Source organism: Rhamphochromis sp. 'chilingali' (assembly GCF_963969265.1).
Source record: "Rhamphochromis sp. 'chilingali' genome assembly, chromosome: 5".
Lineage (NCBI taxonomy): Eukaryota > Metazoa > Chordata > Actinopteri > Cichliformes > Cichlidae > Rhamphochromis > Rhamphochromis sp. 'chilingali'.
In genome coordinates this window covers 256,751-281,574 of record NC_137932.1, presented here as the reverse complement: position 1 = coordinate 281,574, position 24,824 = coordinate 256,751, and the positions used below count along the sequence as shown (strand labels likewise).

The window sequence follows — 24,824 nt, the reverse complement described above, 5'->3', positions numbered from 1 at the left end:
CCTGCCACACACCTGCTGCTGATCAGGGCTCGTCGGGGGAGCTACATAGGAGAGTCTTGGAGCTCCCACCGGCGTGGGATCATTTCGTGAGACTTCCCGTCAGTTCTCCAGCTGGTCTGTTTGTGTGAGCCTACCTGTGTAGTTGAGGGTACTAACGGCTGCCTCTGTTTTTCCCAGGAGGATTGCTGGAACTAGAGGGCAGGCACGTGCAGGGGGCTGGAGGGGCTTGAGCACCCGCCCCTTTTCTGATGGGTGCCCAAAATTTTATTTTTTTTATGTGTGTGGGCATGCGGAGTCCTGTCTGTGCCCCTCAACAATAATATTTAACTATTAATCATAGTTTTGCTAAATAAAAGGATCTCGCCTGCATCAGTCACATGATCACATTTAACCAATGATCGCCCTTGACGGCAGAACGCGCTGGTTACGAGCCGGGAACGAGCTCACAAAGAGCACGCGCATTTTTTGCAGTCCGGAGCTGTAGGAGAAACACAAGTTAACTCAGAGACACAGACTGATGCGACAAAACCAGTAAGTAGGCGTACAGCGTACACTGTAGTGTGTAGCACCCAGGAGTATTAGCTTATTACGTACACGTTGTCTTGTGGCAACTGACGAACTGAAGCAAATGAGCGTGCTGTGTGTGCAACAGCGCGACAAACATTACCTGTCCTTTTATTAACTGCACAAGTAGTGCTGGTCACAGCTGCTGGCTACCTGTGTAAGGCTGTCATGGGTCTGTAGCTCTGTCACCGTTTTAGGGAACATATTTAGTTTTAAAGTAAGTTTCCGGGCTTTTCCTGCCTTTCTGGAGGGATTATATTTCACTAAAAAACGATCTAATATGCATGTCCACATAATTATGCATTATTATAATATTTTAAAAAAACACGCTGTATTTTAAAGAACATACATTAAGAAGCAGATTATATTAGATTTATATTTTAAATAAGACAAAATTTGGATTTTACAGCAGTAATATTATTGTATCTCTACAGTTTAAAAATGTAATAAGCTTTGCCCTGCACAGAGTGGATAATGAAACAAATGGAATAATCATAAATACATTATTTCATATTTATTACTTCCCCCTCCTCATTGCTTTATTATTGTAGCTCTAGTAATAAATAATAATGTAAGGATTCTGGATCAGCACCGTGATGCCCATAGTATATACAGTATTCTGAAGAAGGTCTAAAATGTCACTGTGTGTGTGTGCATGTGTGTGTTTTATGTATATGGATTTTTTTTTTAAAATTATTACTCATGATATAACATTATCCAGACATGGCTGGTAAGGACATGAGGAGGAAACAGCAGGAGCTGCGTGAGGCTACTAAAGGCAGGGCTATAACATTTTTCTGTCATCATTTTATTATAGATTAAGTGCAGGAGTTGTTAGGTGTGGATAATTAGATTATAGTTTATTGCAATAGCAAGTTGTGCCTTGTTCTCAGACAGACAGCAAGTGGAGAGTGATATATGAAATGATGGGATGGAAGGAAGAAGAGAAGCAAAGAGTGATTCACAGGCAAGACATCCAAGCGCTGTCACCAATCTTTGCATTTTGTTATTATCTCATGATACTTGTTTAATCAGCTACCATCTCTCTTATGGACTTTTTACTGTCTACAGTCTCAGATCAACACAGCCCTGCCCTCTAGCACTATCAGCAGCAACCCCTCAACAGCAACATTGTACCCATCAGGTAAAACATAGGCTACGTTTGCTTTGCCTTGTCGCCACCTCACAACAGTGATATAGTAATAATGGATTGGATTTATATAGCGCTTTTCAAGGCACCCAAAGCGCTTTACAATGCCACTATTCATTCACTCTCGCATTCATACACTGGTGGAGGCAAGCTACGGTTGTAGCCACAGCTGCCCTGGGGCAGACTGACAGAAGCGAGGCTGCCATTTCACGCCATCGGCCCCTCTGGCCAGCACCAGTAGGCAAGTAGGGTAAAGTGTCTTGCCCAAGGACACAACGACCAGGACAGAGAGCCCAGGGATCGAACCGGCGACCTTCCGGTTACAGATACGCTTCCCAACCCCCTGAGCCACGGTCGCCCGCGATGCGATTCCATATTAGATTCTTGATGAATGTGTGTTGTTGTTATTCAGCCTGGTTCAATGTGCCCCTTTTTAACTTTGAGCACCCGCCCCTTTAAATGTCTCTGCACGGCCCTGCTAGGTTGCAGCAGACACAGAGGGCACAAGGGAGCGGACACACGAGCACAAACACTGGGAGAAGACACGGAGTGGAAGTCGGGAGCACACGGGGATGTATTATTGTGTGTACAGTTTTCACTGTAAATAAAGAGCACTGTTTGCATTCAAAGGAGCTTGCAAAGAAAAGCGTCTGGACTTCTTTAAGTTGCTTGAAGATGTTTCACCTCTCATCCGAGAAGCTTCTTCAGTTCTAAGGTCAAATGGTGGAGAGTCCCAGATATAAACCTAGTGGGAGAAACCCCCCACAGAGGGACAAAAGGACCCCCTGATGATCCTCTAATCGCCTGAGCCAAGGTGGGAAACTGGGCGTGGGTCCCAATCAGCCAGAGTTTCGGGTGAGCTCATTGTGAAACCTGGCCCCACCTTATCATGTGAATTCCTGAGGTCAGATGGCCCAGGATGTGAGTGGGCGTTAAGGCGTCTGGGAAGGATCTCAAAACTGAATTATAGATAGCAGAGAGTTGGTGTTGTAAACCCCGCCTCTGTTCAAAGATGGTCGCTCACAGTGGACATAGATGGCTTCTTTCACTCCTCTTTCAAACCATCTGTCCTCTCTGTCCAAAATGTGAACATTGGCATCCTCAAAAGAGTGTCCTTTATCCTTAAGATGCAGATGGACTGCTGAGTCTTGTCCTGTGGAGGTGGCTCTTCTGTGTTGTGCCATGCGCTTGTGAAGTGGCTGTTTGGTCTCTCCAATGTAGAGGTCTGTGCATTCCTCGCTGCACTGTACAGCATACACCACATTGTTAAGTTTGTGTTTTGGCGTTTTGTCTTTTGGGTGAACCAGTTTTTGTCTGAGCGTGTTGCTGGGTCTGAAATGCACCGGGATGTTTGCATTGCAGAGTACTGCGACTGGATCCTCCTTCCCCCACATCCCCACGGTCTGCCAACACAGACCGTGACACCCAAACAGACAAAAAACAAACTAAAACCCAGCAACAAACAACTTAAACATAAAAAATAATAAAGAAAGAACAATACAGTATCCACATCTGAACCAAAGAGTAAAACAGTGAAATGTGGATCGTTAAACATTAGTTCTCTCTCTTCTTTTCTGTCCAAAATGAAACAGTTCAGGAGGGCGTCCGCGTGACCAGCGGCTGAGGTTACCGAGCAGGTCCGGTGGCCGACCACGTGTAAGGCAGTGGCGGCGAGTGAGCAGGTCCGGAGGTCGACCCCGCTAGCAACGAAGTCCCGTCAGTGGCCTGGAAGGTGGCCACTGACACCAAATCAGACGTGGACGAGGAGAGGAGTTGGTCTGGAGAAGACTGAACTGACTGGGCTACAGGTGACTGGGCTACTGTGGGTGAGGCTAATGGCTGAGCTGATGGTTGGGCTAGAGATGGTGACAGTGCTGCAGCCTGAGATAATAAACTGGGTGTTTGAGCTGGGAATAGGTCTGCTAATTTAACCAGGGATTGCGCTAGTGCCTGAAAAGCTGGGTTGGGAGAAGGATGAGGTGGATAAAGTGATAGACTTGTAGGTGGACAGGCTAGCTCTTCCGAACCTCCAGTGTGTGAGGAGAATGGCTGGAGAGCATCAGCTGAGCCTCTAAGGAGGTCAGGTGGGATCCTGGCCGCTCTCATCCTGGGCGCTGGGACGGGCACGGGAGGTGGCTGGACACCAGTCACCCCCACCCGAGGAACAGGGGTCCGTTCTTCGTACCTCGCTAAGTAAGTTAGCTGGGCAGAGACTACAAGCCCATTATCATCAATGGAGCTCCAGTGGAGAGGGTGCAGTCCTTCAAGTATCTTGGTGTCCACATCTCCTCAGACCTGACTAGAGATGGCACGATACCACTTTTTTATGTCCGATACCGATATCATAAATTTGGATATCTGCCGATACCGATATGAATCCGATATAGTGTTTTTTAATCAACAAAGCTGTTTTTTAAATATCTTGCTGCATTTTGTATAAGTTCATACTCAAGTTTAAAACAACAACTACACTAAAGCTATTCTGTTATACCTGTATGCAAAAAAAAATATTTCATAGTTCAGCAATACTGATCAATCTAATAAACTTAAACCTACACCATCCTCCCTATTCTGGTATTTTAAAGAGTACTTAGCATAAATATTAAGCAACCTAACTAATAGGGTTCCAACTCCCAGCAACAACAAAAATAAATAAATAAAAAATAGGGAACCACCCCTCACGCTCCACCTCATGATGCTTAATCGACGTAATCAACCTTAATTTGATGCAGTGTGAAAAAAAATGCAGAGAAATCAATTATTTTTCAAGAAATATTAAATAGATTCAACATCTTTCTTCAACAAAATTGCAGACTGCACAGATGGTACCTTCCCAAAGGAAAAAGTACTATAGCTTACTAGGGTATATACAGTATATATATATTAGACTTAATAGTCACTATATACAGTAATGGACTTCTATTCATTTTGCATCAAATTAAAACTTTGGGTGTCAGATAATTATTTATTAAAAGCTAGACATTTTAAATGAGAATAAGAAAGAAAAGTATGTCTTTGTGCCCCTTTTCCCTGTTCATGCCCTATCGGCCCCCCTGGCTAAACTTTGCTAGATCCGCCCCTGCACAGTTACCAGCGTCAGCTACGTAGAAAAAGATCCTGGAGTAGAAAGTAATATTAAATAAATTCTAACAACAGCTTATCAAGCTTAAACGTGCTGCTGTTGTTTATCCGCTGGTTTCCTCTTTCTGGTGCAAAGTGGGCCAAAAGCAAACTAGAGACACGGACTCCCGACAGAAAAGCCGATCAGCTGATCGTTAAGCAGTTTCATGATTGAAGTAGCAGCAAGAAGAGGCAGTCGCTTGTTAAGCTTAATGCAGGAATGCTTTACAAACATTCAGAGATGGACTTACACACTTGCTTTACTTCTCTCGGGATAACTTTGTCGGAGATGAAATGCCGGGTTGCTAGCGAAGCTCCAAATACTATCCAGACCACCGACCGGTCCTGCATGCCACAGCCGCTCTATCACGTGATGCATACTGCTCTGACGTGCTAACGTTCTGAGGTGAGTTACGGCGTGTCGCAAGTTTTGTGAGCTGCTTTCGTGATATTTAATGGATCGGATTACATTTTTTATTTTTCTCCGATATCCGATCCAGTAATTTAGGTCAGTATCGGACCGATACCGATACGTAATATCGGATCGGTCCATCTCTAGTATATACTATATATATATATATATATATATATATATATATATATATATATATATATATATATATATATATTGTTAAAAGTCCGCTTGTTCATTGTAACTGTTTATACTACGTTACCCATGATGCACCTCGGTATCTGTACTTCCGGTTGGGAACGTGTTCAGTGCAGTTCTGCACAGATGGGAGGTGTGTCGGAGGATAACGTATTTACTTGCATTCCTGTGTGAATTAATACTGTGTGCGTGCTTACCATGTGAGTATTGTAAGATGAGAGTGATGCTTGTTTGACTTTATCTGTGTAATTTGCTACGTAAGAGGCTAGTCCCGTTGCTATCGCTAAGATATGTTTTTTGACCTACTACAGGCAGGCTTGTGTTCAGCCCAGATTTCATTCCATATATGACTTACTGTCAAGCATTGTGGTTGTAGGTGGATGTAACTATTTACTATGTTTATTCTCTGAAGCGTTGTAATCTGCAGAGGTCTGGTTTGCCAATGTATATCCGAGCCAGAAATTCATTTATGGTCTTAGGGTGCCATCTAGTGGCCATGAGGTTATGGCAGATTGTATAACATTACGCTGGAAACCCACAGTACTGTAGAAGGGGTACACTGCTATCCATAGTGGTTAATACAAATGTTTGTTTTTCTGTTTACAGATGACCACACACACCCATATACACACTCACGCCCCCTTTACCTGCATGTGGATACTGTAATGCCTCCCTACCAACGCTGTACATCCTGTTGATGTCATCTGCCACCTCCTTAGTAAAGTTATTTGAACTACATCACTGTGGAGTACCATTCCTTCTGACCGAGGACGACTCAGTTGAAGCGTGATCGGCAATCAGTGCAAACATACATTACAAGTGGTCCTTCGAGCCGGAGTTCGCCTTGGCTGAGTTAATGAGATGGCAAACCCTCAGGATAGAGGTGCATCGAATAGCCCCCGTCCAGCGCGGGAGAAGAAACTTCCGGGACATCTGGTGGACTATGAGCACAACCTAACTGAGCCACCCGAGCCATCTAGAGCTCCAAGTAGTTCAAGCAGCTCCGACTATGAAGAGGATGAGAGATGGCAGAAGATGGAATCAGTTTGGAGCAGTGTCCTCCAACACATGACTCATCTGCAAGTGTCTATGGAGGAAACTCGTGGGACATTACTAAAGCGGGTGGAGCGTTTGGAGCAAGCTTCTAAACCTGGCAGTCCTCTTCCCCCAGAAACAGGAGCGTTAGAACAACCCCAACGTATTTCCTCCATAACAGAAGTTGCACCACTACAACCTAGCAATGAGGTGTTACATGATACCACAGAGCCACTAACTGTGCTAGTAAGTCCCTCAAAGCAGGGCACCACAACACCTGCAAACATGCCAACGCCAGCAGAAACACCTGCTCCATCACCTCCCCGTAAAGTGAGCCTTCACATTCAGCCAGTGCTGCACCCTGCCACTTATGTAGCCGCATCGACGCCACTCAGGAGACCTGGACGATGCACTGCTGAACCCTTCTCATATCAGCGATCGGAACATCAGCCCCTGATAAACAGGCCAGGCCAGGTGCAGCTATTACATTCTGCATCCCCAGCTGATCAGCCACTACAACATGCTCATCTTTCAGTGCACCAGCTATCACGGGCTGTGGACCCAATGAGTCTGCAGCAGATGTCACATCCCGCTGCTCCTGTCGTCCAAGTCAGACATCCAGCTAACCCTGTGTACTTGCAGCCACCTTCAGGTCCACCAGCGCCTGTGCCCCAGCCATCACAGTGGGCAGAAGCTCATCACCCTGTGCCCACCATACTGCATCCTGAAGCTTTGCCCGATCCAGCTGGCAAATACTATGTTCCTTATCCCTCAGGATGTAACTATTCATCATCTTCCTCTGCCGAACACCATAATCCACAGGCTGCCACAATTTACCCAGCAGGAACGCCTCTACCAAACCTGATGGAGATGATGGTGGCGTCTTCATATGGCATTCCAAAGCCTAAGCTGGTGATCTTCCGGTCGGGGAGAGAGAGTGACTTCGCCTTATTAAAGAAAGGGCTGGACAGCACCTTAGGGCCATATTCTCATCTGGGAGAAGATTACAAGTATCAGGTCCTACTAGATCATCTAGAGCATCCCAGCGCCCTACAGGTAGCCAAGCGCTACATTCACGACCGCACTCCCTACACTAGTGCAATGAGGGCGCTAGAGCAGAGGTATGGACAACCAAGGCAGTTAGTCCAAAGTGAGCTTAGCACTATATTAAACTGCCCCCCTATTAGAGCCGGTGATTCTCAAGCTATTGAAGACCTCTCCCTGTCGGTGTCCAGCCTGGTTGGGCTTCTCAGTACCATGGATGAAGTAGCAGCCAGTGAGCTTCATTGTGGTTCACATGTGGACAGACTGCTTACCAAGCTCCCTCTGAACTACAGGGACAACTTCATCGAGTACTGTATCACCCGGGGGATCATCCGCAGTGGCAGCAGCCGAACATACAATATGTACGACTTCTCAGAATGGCTCGAACGGAAATCCCAAGTCCTTCAGCTATCCAGACAAGCCTCTCAAATGCCCCCGGACAAGCCACGTCCAGAGAAGAACCTACTCAAAGCCTCAGCAGGGCTCAAGCCACACAACAGATCTGCTTCCATCTACTACGGCCCAAATCCAGCCCAAGCCAAGCTAAACCAGGAGGGAGAATCTACAGCTCCAGATCCGACAGTCCATCCTAAGAAGAAACAGAAGTTCAAACCTTATTGTCCATACTGCGAAGGGTCAGAGCATTATCTGAATGGCTGTGATGGATTCAAAAGGCTAGACCTCAAAGCTATGGCTACCTGGATTACCGAGAAGGCCAAATGCTGGCGCTGTGGCCGTAAACATTCTCCAGAGCAGTGTACTCTGAAGAAGCCGTGCAGCACCTGTGGTGACCAGCATTTGTCGGTGCTCCATGACCTGGTTGAGGCCAAGAAGCGGGACCCTAACATACTAACTGTGAGTACTAGTATGGTCTACCTAGACTATTCAAGTCACTCAGGTCGTGTTATGCTTAAGGTAGTACCAATCCAACTACATCATGGGAGCAAATCACTGGATACATTTGCTGTGCTCGATGACGGCTCAGAGAAGACTGTTGTGCTTCCAGCGGCAGTTACATCTCTAGGTTTGGAACAGGAGGAAGCAACACTCTCACTGAGAACTATCCGTCGAGATGTAATCCAGATGAAGGGAGGCTTTGTCTCATTTCAGGTGTCACCAAGGGCTAAGCCCAAAGTGAGGTACAAAGTAACACATGCCTTCACAGCCCAACAACTGAGCCTAGCTACTCAGTCATGTCCAGCTGAACAGCTAAAGAAGAAGTATCTTCACTTACAGAAAGTCCAGATTGAGGGATTTAACCAGATCCAACCTTTGGTGCTGATTGGCTCAGATAACGCTCATCTCATCACCCCTGTCCGCCCCGTCCTTCGGGGGTCGTCCAAAGGGCCAGTAGCTATCTGCACCAAGCTCGGATGGGCCATCCAGGGGCCGGCCAGTAGTATGCCTACATCTGAGGGGGACCTGCAGTGCCTGAACATGTGCCTTTCTCCTGCAGAGGCCCTGCATCAAGATGTGAAGCGTTTGTGGCAACTAGATGCTCCCCCCTACAGGACAGAGAAGGAGGTCACACGGTCAAAGGAGGACAGAGAGGCGGTAGCTATGTTGGAGACAAAGACCATCAGAGTCCCAGTAGACGGTGTCGAGAGATACGCCACTCCGCTGCTGAGAAGAAGGGACTTTCCACGGATGTGTGTCTCTCCTGAAGCAGTAAAAGGCCTCCTCAGATCCACCGAACGTAAGCTGGCCAAGAATCCTGATCTGACCCTCACATACAGCCAGGAGATCCACAAGTTAGTAGATTCTGGTTATGTTGTTAAGCTGAGCCCAGATGAGACACATAGTTCTTCCGAGTCATGGTATGTACCCCACCACATGGTACATCACAATAATAAGGCTAGGGTGGTCTTCAACTGTTCGTTTGAGTTTCAGGGGGCCGTCCTGAACCACTACCTCTTACCAGGACCTCCCTTGGGGCCCACTCTGCTGGGGGTATTACTCCGCTTCCGCCAACACCCTGTAGCTGTGAGTGGAGATATCAAAGCCATGTTTCACCAGATTCGGCTGCTCCCAGAGGATTGTCCTCTGCTACGGTTTCTGTGGAGGGATTGTGAAACTGACCGGCCCCCAGACGTATATGAGTGGAGAGTTTTGCCCTTCGGAACGACATGTAGCCCCTGTTGTGCTATTTTCGCCCTACAGAGACATGCAAGGGAGCACGAAGACACCCACAAGGACATCTGTGACTCTGTCCACACAGCCTTCTATGTGGATAACTGTTTACAGTCCCTGTCCAACCCAGAAGAGGCAAAGCAGCTCATCGACCGAATGAGAGATTTACTCATTCAAGGAGGATTCGAGATACGTCAGTGGGCGAGCAACGTGCCCGAAGTAGTTGCTCACCTGCCCGCTTCAGCTAGATCAGAGAGCTGCGAGCTTTGGCTGAACTTCAAAAGTCTCGACCCACAAGAGTCAACATTAGGACTCAGCTGGCACTGCCCGACAGATGTCCTGGGATATAAGCACCGCCCTATAACCTACTCCACGGTCACGCTGCGCAACGTGTACAAGGTACCCAGTATGACCCCTTAGGTTATATTTGTCCCTACACTACAAGGGCCAAGCTGATTGTACAGGCCCTGTGGAGCACAGAGAGAGGATGGGATGAGCCCATCGAAGGGAATCTACTTCAGTCCTGGCTTGAGTGGGAAGGCGAACTGTCACACCTTCAGCATGTCACCATTCCCCGCTGCTACGCTCCTTCTCACAACTCCAGCAATGTGACATACGAGGCTCACATATTCTGTGACGCATCAGAAAAGGCGTATGGGGCTGTGGCTTATCTCCGAGTAATCGAGCAGCAACTGCCCATCGCCACATCATTCCTGATGGCTCGCTCCAAAGTGGCCCCACGCAAACAGGTGTCAATGCCCCGGCTGGAGCTTTGCGCAGCACTCACAGGAGCCCAATTGGCCAAATTACTCCAGACAGAGCTCACCATTCTCCTGCAATCGATCTACCTGTGGACAGACTCTACAACGGTGCTGCAGTGGATCCAGTCTAGTTCCTGTCGCTATAAGGTATTCGTGGGGACTAGAATCTGTGAAATACAGGAGCTGACATCTCCTGAACAGTGGCGGTATGTGACCTCTGACCTCAATCCCGCTGATGACATCACCAGAGGGAAACATCTCGCTGACCTAACTGTCCGCAATCGTTGGTCACATGGTCCACCCTTTCTGTCACAAACCGCTGACACTTGGCCTAAGTTTCCAACAGAGTTCCCGGCATGCAGTGAGGCAGAGCTGAGGAAGACTGCATTCTGTGGGCACGCTTCTGCATCCCCGACCTTACCGGATCCAACACAGTATGCCACGCTAGATGAGCTGATTGCTGCTACATACCAGACCCAACACGGGGCGGCTGACGCTCCTATTACAGCAGTGGAGCAACTAGAAACCAAGACCATGCTGCTTCGCTCGGCTCAGACTGACAGCTTCCCAGAGGAGGCCCGAGCCCTCCAGATCGGGCACCCAGTCCGCTCAGACAGCCGTCTTAGCGTGCTGTCCCCTGAATATGACAGTCTTACCGGTCTCCTCAGAGTCGGAGGCCGCCTCCGTCGAGCTGCCGACTTAGATCCAGACAGTATTCATCCCATCGTATTAGCAGCTGAACATCCCCTGACCAAGCTCATCATAAAAACTTATGATGGCCAGCTCCTTCATCCAGGTGCAGAGAGGCTGTTTGCGGAAATACGGCGCACCTATTGGATTCTCAGAGGACGTCAAGCCATTAAGAAGCATCAGCACCAGTGTGTGGACTGTAGGAGATGGCGCGCCTCACCTTCTACACCCAAAATGGCTGACTTACCTTCATTCAAATTCAAATTCAAATTTTATTTGTCACGTACACAGTCATACACAGTACGATATGTAGTGAAATGCTTGGACAACTGCTCGTGACCTAAAGAAAACAAAAAAGGAAAAGGCTATGAATAAGATAGGAAATAAATATGAAAAATTAAAAAGGGTAAATTTAACTAGGAAGGAATAGAATATAAATTAAGGTTAAAAATGAAATAACTGTACAACACAAATTAGAATGAAGGGTAAATTTAACTGGGAAGAATAAGATAAAGATAAATATATAAATTAAAGTTGAAAATAAAATAACTGTACAACAAAATACACAATACACAATATAGAACTATATAAGAATGTATGAAGAAATCTAAATATAAATAAATATATACACAGCAGCTGTACAAGTATTAACCGGAAATGAAGAATATAGTGACCAGTGTTGTGCAAAACCAAAGTCCAGAAAGTCCAGTGTGTGTGTAAGAACTGTATGTGTGGGTCAGTACTGTGTGGTGGTGTGATTGAGAGACCGTATCGCCTGCGGGAAGAAGCTCCTCCTCAGTCTCTCTGTGTTGGTCTTCAGGGAGCGGAATCGCTTTCCTGACCTCAACAGAGAGAACAGTCTGTTGTTGGGATGGCTGAGGTCCTTCACGATCTTCCTGGCCTTGGTCCGGCACCGCCTGCTGTAGATTGAGTGCAGGTCAGGGAGCTCGGAGCGGATGGTGCGCTCAGCTGACCGCACAACCCTCTGTAGAGCTCGTCTGTCCTGCATGGTGCTGTTCCCGAACCAGGTTAAGATGTTTCCCGCCAGGATGCTCTCTATGGTGCACGAGTAAAAGTTCCTGAGCACCTTGGAGGGCAGTTGGAAGTCTCTCAAGCGTCTGAGGTGGTAGAGACGCTGTCGGGCCTTTTTCACCACGGTGTTGATGTGACAGGACCATGACAGGTCCTGCGTGATGTGAACTCCGAGGTATTTGAAGCTGTCCACTCTCTCCACTGGGCACTCGTTGATGACGGGGGTCTGGTAGTTCCTCTCCTGCTTAGTGCTGAAGTCCACTATCAGCTCCTTTGTCTTACTGACGTTTAGAAGGAGGTTGTTCCTCTGGCACCAGTTCTCCAGATTCCTAATCTCCTTCAGGTAGGCCGTCTCGTTGTTATCAGCGATCAGGCCCACCACGACGGTGTCGTCAGCAAACTTGATGATGGTGGTGGAGCTGGTAGTGGCCACACAGTCATATGTGTACAAAGAGTACAGCAGGGGGCTCAGAACACACCCCTGGGGGGCTCCAGTGCTGAGAGTGGTGGAGGCTGAGACATGTCCGCCCATCCTTACTGCCTGTGGTCTGCCAGTTAGGAAGTTGGAGATCCACTGACACATAGATGAGCTGAGTCCCAGATGCTCCAGCTTGGTGGTGAGTGTGGAGGGAATTATGGTGTTAAATGCAGAGCTGTAGTCTATGAAGAGCATTTTAACATAATTCCCCCTTCTAGTGTCCAAGTGAGTGAGTGATGTGTGGAGGAGATGAGAGATGGCATCGTCTGTGGAACGATTTGGACGGTAAGCGAACTGTAGTGGGTCCAGTGTGTCTGGTAGTGAAGAAATGATGAAGTCTCTGACCAGGCGTTCAAAGCACTTCATCACTACTGAGGTGAGGGCTACAGGGCGATAGTCATTGAGAGAAGCAGGGTGGGGTTTCTTCGGGACAGGAACAATGATGGACTCTTTGAAGCATGTGGGGATCACCGACTGAGATAAAGAGATGTTGAATATCTCAGTGAACACAGGAGCTAGCTGGTATGCGCAGTCTCTTAGGATACGACCTGGGATGCCGTCTGGTCCTGCTGCTTTCCTGGTGTTCACTCTCTTGAAGGCTCTCCTTACTTCATGCTCGGAGATGACGAGCACGTTTCCGGTGCTGGCAGTATCTTCCTGTCTGCAGCCGTTAGCGCCGCTAACACTAGCATTGTTGGAGACCTTAGCTGCAGCCTCGAAGCGAGCATAGAAAGTGTTCAGCTCGTCTGCCAGAGTCACGGCCGCGTTCGTCATACCGGTTGTTGGTGCTTTATAGTCCGTTATTGTCCTTAGTCCCCGCCACAGGCTCCTAGAGTCACTCTGTTGGAGTTGTGACTCTAGTTTCCTCCCGTAGCGCTGCTTCGCCTCTTTCACCGCCCTCCGCACGTTATATGACGCGGCTTTGTACGGGTCCATGTCCCCCGTCATGAGTCCCGTGTTGTAGGCAGCGGTGCGGGATCTCAGAGCGTCGCGGATGGTTTTATCCACCCACGGCTTCTGGTTGGGAAACGTTGTGATAGTCTTTGTCTCCACGGTATCATCCGCTAGTTTCCCGATGAATCCCACAACCGCTTCCGTAAACACGTTGACGTCATCGTCGGAGCTGTTTCTGAACATGCCCCAGTCTGCGTCATCGAGTGCGTCCTGTAACGCGGCCACCGATTGATCCGTCCAGCGCGCGACCTTCCTCTGAACCGGAACTTCCTGTTTCAGCCTTTGTTTGTATTTTGGGATGAGGAAGATGGCGGCGTGATCAGATTTGCCAAACGGGGGGCGGGATTGTGCCTTGTAGCCGTCCTTGACCGTAGTGTAGCAGTGGTCCAGTGTCCTTTCACCCCTGGTGGGGCAGGTGATGTGTTGATAAAAGTTCGGCGCTGCGCGTTTGAGGTTGGCGCTATTAAAGTCCCCCGTCACAATAAGCGCAGCGTCCCGGTGTTGTGTCTGGTGCTGTGTGAGTGCCTCATGCAGCTCGCATAAGGCGGTGACCGTGTCCGCTTGTGGTGGAATATAAACGGCACTTACAATGACCGATGTAAATTCCCGAGGTAGATAAAAGGACGACACATGATGGACAGTAGTTCCAGATTTGGTGTGCAGGAGCGTGTGAGAGGAACAACGTTCGCACTGTTGCACCAGTTGTTGTTCACCATTAAACACACGCCGCCTCCCCTTGACTTCCCCGAGTCCCGTGTCCTGTCCATGCGGTGAACCGAGAAGAACTCGGCCGGCTGGATGGCGTGGTCCGGCACCGCTGGGTTCAGCCATGTCTCGGTGAAGCAGAGGAGATTGCAGTCCCGAATGTCTCTCTGGAACTTTATCCTGGCCCTGAGGTCGTCAAGCTTGTTCTCCAGTGACTGGACGTTGGCGAGCAGGATGCTAGGCAGAGGTGTGCGGTGTGCACGAGCTCTCAGCCTGTTCCTGACGCCGGCTCGCTTCCCTCTAGGCCGCCGCCGCTTCCCTTTGTTCTCCCTCGAGATCTCACTCGGCCAGCTCGGATCCGGAGTTAAAAACTTCGAATTGTGAGTACATTGTATACCAATAGAAACAAGAGTGTCACTGTCATACCTAATGTACCCAATGGTGATGATTTTGCCGATTTAGAAACGCTGAAAACTAACTTAAAAAACAAAGACAAAGAAAAAGTGGTCGGAGCAGTCGTGACGGCAGCCGACCTCACCGGCGCCAGTGGCACATCACGGCTGAGACTCTATAAGCCGCCGTTCTGGTCAACGGGTGTAGACTGTTTTGGGCCATACACGATAAAGATAGGTCGTAGAAGAGAGAAACGCTGGGGAATTATCTACAAGTGTCTTACAACCAGATGCGTGCACCTTGATCTCCTCCCTAGTCTTGACACAGATTCCTTCCTTATGTCATTACGCAGATTTATTGCACGCCGAGGAAAGCCATACGAGATGTGGTCTGATCGAGGGACCAATTTCAGAGGTGGGCACAGAGAACTCCAAACGGTGTTTGAAAACATGGAGCCGGACCTCAAGCAGCAACTGGCCAAGCAGACTATCAACTTCTGCTTCAATCCCCCACACTCTCCTCATTTCGGAGGAGCATGGGAAAGGGAAATCAGAGCAGTGAAGTCAGCTCTGCAAGTAGTCCTGAAGGACCAAGTTGTGGCGGAAGAAGTCCTACTCACTGCTCTCATAGAGGTTGAGGGCATTTTGAACTCAAAGCCGCTCGGCTATGCATCGGCTGACATAGCTGACCCAGATCCCATCACACCAAATCTTTTCTTGATGGGGCGGCATGATTCGGCACTACCCCAGGCAGTTTACGGCCCCTCAGGCACTCTTTCGAACAGAAGATGGAGGCACAGTCAGGTCATCAGCGACCACTTCTGGAAGCGGTTCATACAGAACTACCTCCCAGGACTGCAACTCCGACAGAAATGGAGGAAGTCCACTGACAACATGGCTGTGGGACAAGCTGTTATGATTGTGGACTGTAACTTGCCTAGAGGCCTTTGGCCTGTGGGTACCATTGTCAAAGTTTTCCCAGGGATTGATGGCGTTGTTCGAGCTGCCGAGGTCAAAGTTAAAGACAGTACCTATGTTCGCCCGGTAACTAAGCTGGTAGAACTTCCCGAAGTTCCTGAGGACTCACATGACACTGTTTCAAAATAGAAGGACTCTAGCGGGAGTGTATTTGCCTACAAATACAGGGGCGGCTGTTAAAAGTCCGCTTGTTCATTGTAACTGTTTATACTACGTTACCCATGATGCACCTCGGTATCTGTACTTCCGGTTGGGAACGTGTTCAGTGCAGTTCTGCACAGATGGGAGGTGTGTCGGAGGATAACGTATTTACTTGCATTCCTGTGTGAGTTAATACTGTGTGCGTGCTTACCATGTGAGTATTGTAAGATGAGAGTGATGCTTGTTTGACTTTATCTGTGTAATTTGCTACGTAAGAGGCTAGTCCCGTTGCTATCGCTAAGATATGTTTTTTGACCTACTACAGGCAGGCTTGTGTTCAGCCCAGATTTCATTCCATATATGACTTACTGTCAAGCATTGTGGTTGTAGGTGGATGTAACTATTTACTATGTTTATTCTCTGAAGCGTTGTAATCTGCAGAGGTCTGGTTTGCCAATGTATATCCGAGCCAGAAATGCATTTATGGTCTTAGGGTGCCATCTAGTGGCCATGAGGTTATGGCAGATTGTATAACATTACGCTGGAAACCCACAGTACTGTAGAAGGGGTACACTGCTATCCATAGTGGTTAATACAAATGTTTGTTTTTCTGTTTACAGATGACCACACACACCCATATACACACTCACGCCCCCTTTACCTGCATGTGAATACTGTAATGCCTCCCTACCAACGCTGTACATCCTGTTGATGTCATCTGCCACCTCCTTAGTAAAGTTATTTGAACTACATCACTGTGGAGTACCATTCCTTCTGACCGAGGACGACTCAGTTGAAGCGTGATCGGCAATCAGTGCAAACATACATTACATATATATATATACACACACACATATATATATATATATATATATATATATATATATATATATATATATATATATAATGTTCTTCCTCTACACCCCCCCCCCAATTTTTGCACATGTCGAGGAGCGTGTCAGGCTACATTTCACTGTGTGTTATACTTGTATAACTATGCATGTGACAAATAAAGAACCTTGAACCTTGGATTTGATTGTTGACGATTTCGCGTGATCTTGGATCATTCGGTTCTCTGAAGCTCATCCGGGACTTGCTGTCATAGCAACAGATCCGTAAGCGTAAACCTGCTTGGGAGCAGGCTCACTTTATGTAAACAAGATTAGATCGCGGCCACTCAGGTATGTCCGCTTCATTTATACGAAAGCAACAGCGATATTTTACCACTGTTTTTCCATAAAGAAATATTATCAATGTAACTAAAGATAATGCAGTACTTGATTCTTTTATTGATTTCATACAGATACATACAGGTCATTTCCTAAAAAAAGGGAAATGTACTATTAATCATTCTATTTCATGTATTTGATTATTTCAGATGTAATTCATATTTTAGAGTAGTAATAGTAAATTACTTCGTGTAATCAGACCACGGCTATAAAAGCGAAGGTGGATTTGGGAAGTCTGTCGCAGCCATGTCCTGTCCGTTTGTACGCGAGCAACCCATTGCGGAAGGTGCAAGATTGATAAGGAGAGTTTTCAGAATTCAGCGTATATTGCGGGATAGACAGGATCCTTTAGCTCAGTGCGACAGTGTGCTCATTGAGAGATATCGATTTTCCCGTGAGGGTATTATTTACTTACCGTATTTTCACGACCATAAGACGCACTGTGCTAAAAGGCGCAGTCTCAGTTATGTGTGCCCTTACTGTATTTAACACACACATAAGGCGCACTGGATCATAGGGCGCATACAAGTACCGTATGTGTATTTAAAAATAAAGCGGGAGCAAACCTGAGTTCGGTACCTTACTCACATTTTTATTACCAGTAATCGTCATCATCAACAACACACAAGCATACAAGTGTGCGTATTTAAAAATAAAGCAGGAGCAAAACAAAGTTTGGTACTCACATTTTTATCATCAATCAAACCCATCGAAGTCCTCATCCTCTGTGTCTGAATTGAACAGCTGCGCTAAATCTCCATCAAACATGCCAGGTTCACTTTCTTCACTGTCAGAGTCACTTTCCGTGCCGTGCGGCTCCTCGGAAATGATGCCGGCTTTTGCGAAAGCTCCAACAACAGTGCCAGCAGACATGTTAGCCCAAGCATCTACAATCCATTGGCAAATTGTGGCGTAACTCGCCGGGCGCTGCCTTCCACTCTTGGTGAAACTGTGGTCTCCATCGGTCATCCATCGCTGGATGTGTTTGTCGCCGATGTGTTTGCTGCAGTAGGAGCGGAAGATGGCCAGTTTTTCCTTATAATCCGCTGGAAGTTGCTGCACTACCGTAGTCCTGGTCCGGATGGAAAAATGGCACCGTTTCATAAAAAGTGAAAGTGAAACTGCTTTTAGCCGAATGGTGACCGTCGAAACGCTTCTCCCGCTCGTTCTTTGCTCGATGATCCACCGCTCGAGTCTTTCCTCCAACTCGGGCCACCTCGCCTTATGTCCGCGGAAACTCAGCTGCGTTTTCTTGACCTGCCGGAGCTTGTTTTCTAGCTTCCTCCATTTGCGAACCATCGATTCGTTAATCTTAAATTCTCTCACCGCTGCTCGATTTCCATGTTCCTCCGCGTAGCTGATGGCCTTCAGTTTAAACTGTGCTTCGTAAGCGTGTCTCTTTGCCATTTTCAGGGTTGTTAAAACAACGATGTCCTGCATAATGCACATACCTGTTCTTTTATACAGGTATGTGCGATAAAGTCAACGCACACACTTCACCCTTTAGCGTTCTCATGGTGTTCTCTACTACGTCCTCATTACAACACACAGGGCGCACTGCGCTATAGGGCGCACCGTACTTTTTGAAGAAAATCTAAGACTTAAGTGCGCCTTATGGTTGTGAAAATACGGTAACCAACTTGTTGGATCCCTATGTTAAGAGTTCCACTCACCGTAGTCGGGCATTAACAACTGCACAAACTGTGTGCATTGCCTTGCGTTTCTTTGCGAGTGGCACGTTTCTGTACGCTGTTGGAGACGCAGAGAACATTGGCAAAAGTGCTGTCTGCCGTTCCATTCGCAAAGTATAGCTGGCACTCAAGCATTTCCTGGGTGTGTTTGTGGTTTTTCCAAGCCACTTAAGACCACAGGTTGTCAAACAGGGCTTTTTTTCTATTGCAGGTACATTAAATTCGATAATAAATGTGATGCAATCATGACCTATGTCTGTAACTATAACTCGATTGTCCACAGGCTTCCCTAATGTGATTGGTACCATAGACTGCACACACATTGCGATCGAGGCCCCCCCCCGGGGCCCCAATGAAGGGGATTTTGTCAATCGAAAGGGGGTTCACAGTATAAATGTGCAGGTGAGTAATACTAATATTTTAGATGGTAATATATAATGAAAAGGAGTGTGTTCACATAATGAAATCTCTTAGATGGTGTGTGACTCTATGTGCCATATCACAAATGTGGAAGCTAAATGGCCCGGATCAGTGCATGACTCAAGAATTTTCAGAGAGTCAGGGTTATGCACATTATTTGAGCGTGGTAAGAAAAAGAGACTTATTTTGATATTTCATACTTATTTTGGGCCTTACATAACAGCATTTCTCCATTAATCAATCAATCAAAGCTTTATTCGTCACATGCAGGTTGCCCTGCAGTGAAATGGGACCCCCCCCGACCTTACACATATAGCACAAACATTACATGGGGATACAGGTCGGAGATTGGTAGAATCAGAGAAAAAACATTGAAATGTACACTACAGTGGGGAAAGTACAAGAGGAAAAAAGAGACCCCTACTCATGCTGTGCTTCCATGGTAGGACAGCATGAGAACAGGAAACAAAAAACTCCTTTGCACAAAAAAGCACATAAATGTCCACAGCACAACTTTGTGAAGACATGACAAGCCACAGGGGTGGGTGGGGGGTGAGGAGTAATCCGAAGAAACACAGCAGCCGCCCTGCACAGCGCTACCATTCCAGCGCGGCACACAGCCCGCCGTGTTCCCTCGCAGGAAACAAGCATCGAAGGCGTTGGAAAGGGAGGGGGGATGAGTGAGTGCTTATCAGTGTAAGTGTGTGTGTGTGCGTGTCCATAGTTCAGCTGAGACAGTGTCCTTCGCCCTGCCAGGCTAAGTAAACAGTCCTCCAGCCAATCCAGGTGTCCTTGCATGGGATGGGAAGAATAGCCGTAACACAGTCGTTATCAGGGAGTGATTGTTCGGCTCCAGCCTTGGGCCTGCAGCTGGCGCGTTATGGGGGTCCGCAATGTTCATGTTGATTTTGTTAATTTTCATGCGAGCAGCCCAGGAGAATTTTCCAGGCTGCTCTTTAACACTCTGACACTGGCCTCTCGATCTCCCGTTGGAGAGTCGCGAGCCTCCCCATGATGGTATCAAACTTCTGTTCCATGGTGTTATCATTCTTTTGATTCTGAGACCTCACAACTGCAGTGATCCGTTCCGCGATGTTTTCCAACTGTCGCTCAAGGGTCTCATTTTGAGCAGGCCTCTCTCTGATATTTCCCCTCATACGCTCAATGGTGTTGTTTTGAGCCTTCACAGCAGCTGTAAGCGTCTCCAAGGTGTTGACCATATTACGTTCGTTGTGAGAGGTTGCGCCTCGTTCCATTTCGATTCCAGCGGGCAGCCTTGGGGGAATTTGAACAGCCGGTTCCGCTCTCTTATTTCTCCGATAAACCAGGGCTAAGCCAACTCCGATCAGCATGAACCCTGTTATCATGGTTCCGAATAGATAGATATCTTCAGCGTCCTCGATCGACAGTCCCGCCAGGCACATGATCCTCCAGTTCTGCCACCCGTCCATTGTGTATCCGGCAGGGAAAGTCCCTCCAGGGCACTCAGGCTCTCCCGAGCCCAGACTTCTCGTTGAGAAAAGGGTGTCAATAGCATTCAGAGATCAGGGCCCTATTTCAGGAAGCCGGTTTAGAAAACTCAGAGTGAAAAACGATACTCAGGGTTGAGTAACCCCGAACTGTCCAACTCGGAATATTCGGTTTCAGAAAGGCTGATAACAATTAGTTCAGTCAACGCGGAGTTGCTTTAACCCCAAGTGAAGCGCGCGCACGAGGATACATAAAGCCCTGATTAGTGGAGCACAGATTAAGCGAGTCACCATGGAGACGGAGGGAAAGAAGGCGCGGTCAATGTATTTTACAGCGCTTGAGGCCGAAATTCTGATGGCAGCATATGCTGATAACATGCAAATTCCGCGGAAAAAAGTAACACAGCCTCAGCTGTAAAAGAAAGGGAGCATGCACGGCAAAACATAGCCGACAGAGTCAATGCGTGAGTGTTAATTTAAACATCGATCTAGGGATTTCCACCCATTTAACACGTTATTTTATTATATTTTATTTTATTTTTTATTTCATACATTTTATTTTGTGATGTGATGTGAGCGCAGGTGCAACCCAACAGGCCCCAAACGTGCCTGGCAGCAAGTAAAAATGAAATATAAAAATATAGTCCAAACAGGTGGTGTAATTGTATTATGAGCCATAGTGCTTGGTCTGTTTGTCCGATGTAAATCGATTGCAGTTAGAGGCTACATTAACTTCCCCTCTGTAAGCACTTATTGAAATTATCTGAGCACATTACAAGTACATATTTGCTTACTCTGTATGCTCAAATGTGACCTGTTATAGCCAACAGAAAAAAAGCGGAGGCCCGAAAAACAGGTGGGGGTCCTCCACCACCACCACTCACAGAGGCTGAGCAGTTGGCTTCCACATTTGTGATAATGTTGGCAGCATCACATATGATCTTCACAGTGCAGAGAACACAAATTAGCATCCATTACTATAATGAAATAATTTGTTAGTTTGAAATGCTACAGGGAACTATGTACCTGTACATTAATGCTGTGGAAAGACTTCCTGTTCACATAGTCTCCTTCATTTACTGAAGGAGCAATGATTGGAATGTGAGTGCCATCTATACAGCCAATCACGCCTGGGAACCGTGAAAATAAATGTAAAATGTAAGTAGTAGTTCAAATATCACCACATCATGAATTAAATTTCGTTCATCCTGATACCTGCAATTTTGTGGCATCCCTCTTTGATAAATCTTGTGGGTCTATGACCGGGGAACACCACAAACGAGTACACGAGACGTTTCAGTGCAACTGTAACATTCCTGACTGCCCGACAGACGGTAGCCTTGGAAACGTGCTCAGCATCACCAATATTATACAGAAAGCTCCCGTTTGCAAGAAACCGAAGTGCGATACAAATAATATGTACAGAACTGAGAGAATGTCCGCGATGTGTCACATGAGCAATATTAGGCCTGAGGATGTTATTCAAATAAATTATAGATTGTGCTGAAAAACTGTAACGTTCACACAGGAAATCATCAGGAAATGATAAAATGTCCAAACGCGCTCTAATCACTCTCTCCCGGCGGAGAGCTCTGCGGAGAATTTGGGCTTCAACATCTACTGGCTCTTCAAGGAAGGAGCACGCCATGTCTGACACTTCCTACAGTCAGGTTTCTGACAAAGAGGTGGAGAACGTCAGGGTTAGTTGAAGTAAACCTGCTAGGGGGCAGGTTAGCTTCACGGAGTGTGTCGTCATAGTAACTCACTCAGAATTAATCTAAACTCGCTTTGTGAAACCGAAAACCCAGAGTTTTCGTTAACTCAGGGTATACTTACTCAGAGTTTGCACTAAACCGGCTTCCTGAAATAGGGCCCAGTTGATCAAATCCATAGTTCTCTTTTAGGTTTAGCGAACGACAGTGGGAGGCTATTCCAGGGAAAGTAATGCACACAAGACAAGACATTACACAGGTTATGCATGCAGGCAATACTTCATGACACCGTTCCCTGACCCCAACCCTGGGCCACAAACCCGCTACAATGCAGCTCTAACCAGGACAAGGGCACGCATTGAAATGACCTCTGGGCAAATAAAGGGAAGATTTCAGTGTCTGAAAAGTCTGAGGGTTGCACCTGACAGGGCATGTGACATTACTGTTGCATGTGCCGTACTGCACAACATTGCCACCATCAGAAAGGAGAGGACTCCTGTGGTGGAGGTGCAGCCTGATGATGACCTCCAGCCAGTGCACTTGGACCAACCTAGTGGCAGAGCTGCACGGGACAGAATTGTGCAACACAATTTCGAATATTAAAAACATGACAAAACATTTTTCATTGAAATTTGAGCATCTTTTTCTGTCTCATCAAAACAAAAAAGCCAGTCATCATTTGCCAGGAAAAAAATTATATATACTGTATCACGCAAGGTCATCAATAGTGCTCTGTATGAAAGTGTATTTTTACTTACTCTGAAGTTCCTTTTGAAGCAACTCGATTTCTAGTTGAACTTTTTGCCTAATTAGAGCTTGAAGTTCGATTTCACCTAGAAGCTTTTGTTTCTTTAGCTTAGTATACTCCATTTTTTGCTGGAGACTTCTCTTATAGAGCAAACGAATGTCATCCTGTTTCAATTGTAGAGACAACATTTAACGGTCAATACATGTCATATAGGAAGTAAAATTAATTACAAGACTGCCCACCTCTGTATCAGGCCTCTCTGCCGACCTCTTTGCCTGCAAATCATACTGCAGTCAGAAACACATAGAAGTACACAAGTAGATACAAATTCAGGCCAAATTATGCACTTACAGGGACTTCCTCCAAACTACAGTCATCTGTCAGGGTTGCTTCACTGCCCTGTGCAATGGAAACAAAATGGTGTTACAAAGGGATGTGGTACAGCCTATTGGTCTAAATAATTAAAAAAAAGATCTCTCTCTCTCTCTATATATATATATATATATAAAACACCCAGCACGCCCCTGCGGGTGGTTTATCCTTCAAGCTCGGGTCCTCTACCAGAGGCCTGGGAGCTTGAGGGTCCTGCGCAGTATCTTAGCTGTTCCCAGGACTGCGCTCTTCTGGACAGAGTCCGACGGTGCTCTGGTCTGCTGAGTCCATGTTGTGGCTGGATCGTTCTGTCAAGGCTAGTGAAGCGGACTCAGGCGCAGACCACTAGTTCCTTCAAACAAGAGTGGATTTATTTACAGTGATTCCCACAAGTGCAATATATACAAAAGGTGTTCGGGAAAAGGGTCGGGGTTCCGGGGTCCAGGAGTGACAGGGGAAGGAGTCCAGGGTGGGGGCTTTCCATACACAGACAACAGCTCCTCTCTTCACCACAACTCTTCTTGCACACGCTCAGTCACAGTTGCTCAGGGAATGGGTCCAGGGGAGATCTACACACATATAGAGAGACAGTCAGGTTCCAGGTTCAGAAGTACTCACGAGTTCAAATTACAGGTTAGCAGGGCGACTGACGCTGATGGCTCAACAATCCAGCAAAGAGTAGAGCAGGTCCACCATCTTAATTAGGGCTCTAATTCTCGTGATCAGTGGCAGGTGTGCTGATCATCCCCAGGTGCGTTGGCCAGGGGCGGGAGCCCATACTGAGCTCCGTCCCGGCAGGAGAAAGAGAGAGAGAGAGAGCAGAGAGAGAGAGAGGAGAATAAACAAAACAAAACATAGCGCCAGACTGATGTCAGCTGGCGAGGTGCGGGGACCATGACAAAAACACACATTGGGTTATAAATGTCTGTAGACAGGGTTTTTCTCTGTATCTATTATTGTACGATCTACTGTACAATATAAAGCGCCTTAAGGCAACTGTTGTTGTGATTTGTAAATATATATAAATAAAATTGGATTGAATTGAATTGAATAGACTCTAAAATCACACAATAAGAAGTCATAAGACAAGCTGCCAGCTCACGGCCTCTCAACAATTACACTTCTGCATAAGCTAAACCTTAACTTTAGCTTAACATGAATATGAATGTATGATCTGATAAGCAGTCTGGTTCCTGATTGTACTTCCTCCTATTGAAGTCTGCCAGTGGGTTACCGGAGACTCAGATCGTGTGAGTTTCTAAGTAGCTGTGTGCTTATACTGGGATTGAGGAAGTGTTAAAGAAGCATGCTTAGTGAGATAATTAACAGCATAATATTATAACCTGTATTCATTGGCATAAGGAAGGGATTAATATGTAGTCAAAATATTGACCAAAAC

At 46.8% G+C, this 24,824-nt stretch overlaps 2 protein-coding genes and 1 pseudogene across 5 annotated transcripts; all 3 read left to right on the top strand.

Moving 5' to 3' along the window:
* Positions 1-216: 216 nt before the first annotated feature.
* On the top strand, positions 217-10,077 carry LOC308396815 (uncharacterized protein). Of its 3 annotated transcripts, none has more exons than XM_080882400.1 (3): positions 217-252; positions 3,307-3,522; positions 6,051-10,077. In XM_080882400.1, exon 3 carries the CDS (start codon positions 6,306-6,308, stop codon positions 10,071-10,073), a length of 3,768 nt encoding a protein of 1,255 aa, XP_080738526.1. In that variant the 5' UTR covers positions 217-252; positions 3,307-3,522; positions 6,051-6,305; the 3' UTR covers positions 10,074-10,077. The 3 variants fall into 3 exon arrangements, with proteins under 3 accessions (XP_080738526.1, XP_080738527.1, XP_080738528.1); XM_080882401.1 differs by lacking the exon at positions 217-252 and adding an exon at positions 434-531; XM_080882402.1 differs by lacking the exons at positions 217-252; positions 3,307-3,522 and adding an exon at positions 3,529-3,540.
* Positions 10,078-13,236: 3,159 nt separating this feature from the next.
* Positions 13,237-16,683, top strand: LOC308396816 (uncharacterized protein). Its single transcript, XM_080882403.1, has 2 exons — positions 13,237-14,653; positions 15,019-16,683. Exons 1-2 carry the CDS (start codon positions 14,367-14,369, stop codon positions 15,770-15,772), a joined length of 1,041 nt encoding a protein of 346 aa, XP_080738529.1. The 5' UTR covers positions 13,237-14,366; the 3' UTR covers positions 15,773-16,683.
* On the top strand, positions 15,868-22,908 carry LOC308397048 (putative nuclease HARBI1; annotated as a pseudogene). The gene is made up of 5 exons: positions 15,868-15,877; positions 17,300-17,421; positions 18,648-18,846; positions 18,988-19,106; positions 22,504-22,908. The product of its transcript is annotated as a putative nuclease HARBI1 (transcript).
* The last annotated feature ends 1,916 nt before the right edge of the window (positions 22,909-24,824 follow it).

Bases quoted from the DNA above. Each gene is read 5' to 3' on its own strand.
- LOC308396816 (XM_080882403.1), top strand. From the start codon at position 14,367: ATGGCGTGGTCCGGCACCGCTGGGTTCAGCCATGTCTCGGTGAAGCAG. The intron at 14,654-15,018 runs GTGAGTACATTG...GTCATTACGCAG, and splicing joins GGAGTTAAAAACTTCGAATT to ATTTATTGCACGCCGAGGAA.
- LOC308396815 (XM_080882400.1), top strand. From the start codon at position 6,306: ATGGCAAACCCTCAGGATAGAGGTGCATCGAATAGCCCCCGTCCAGCG.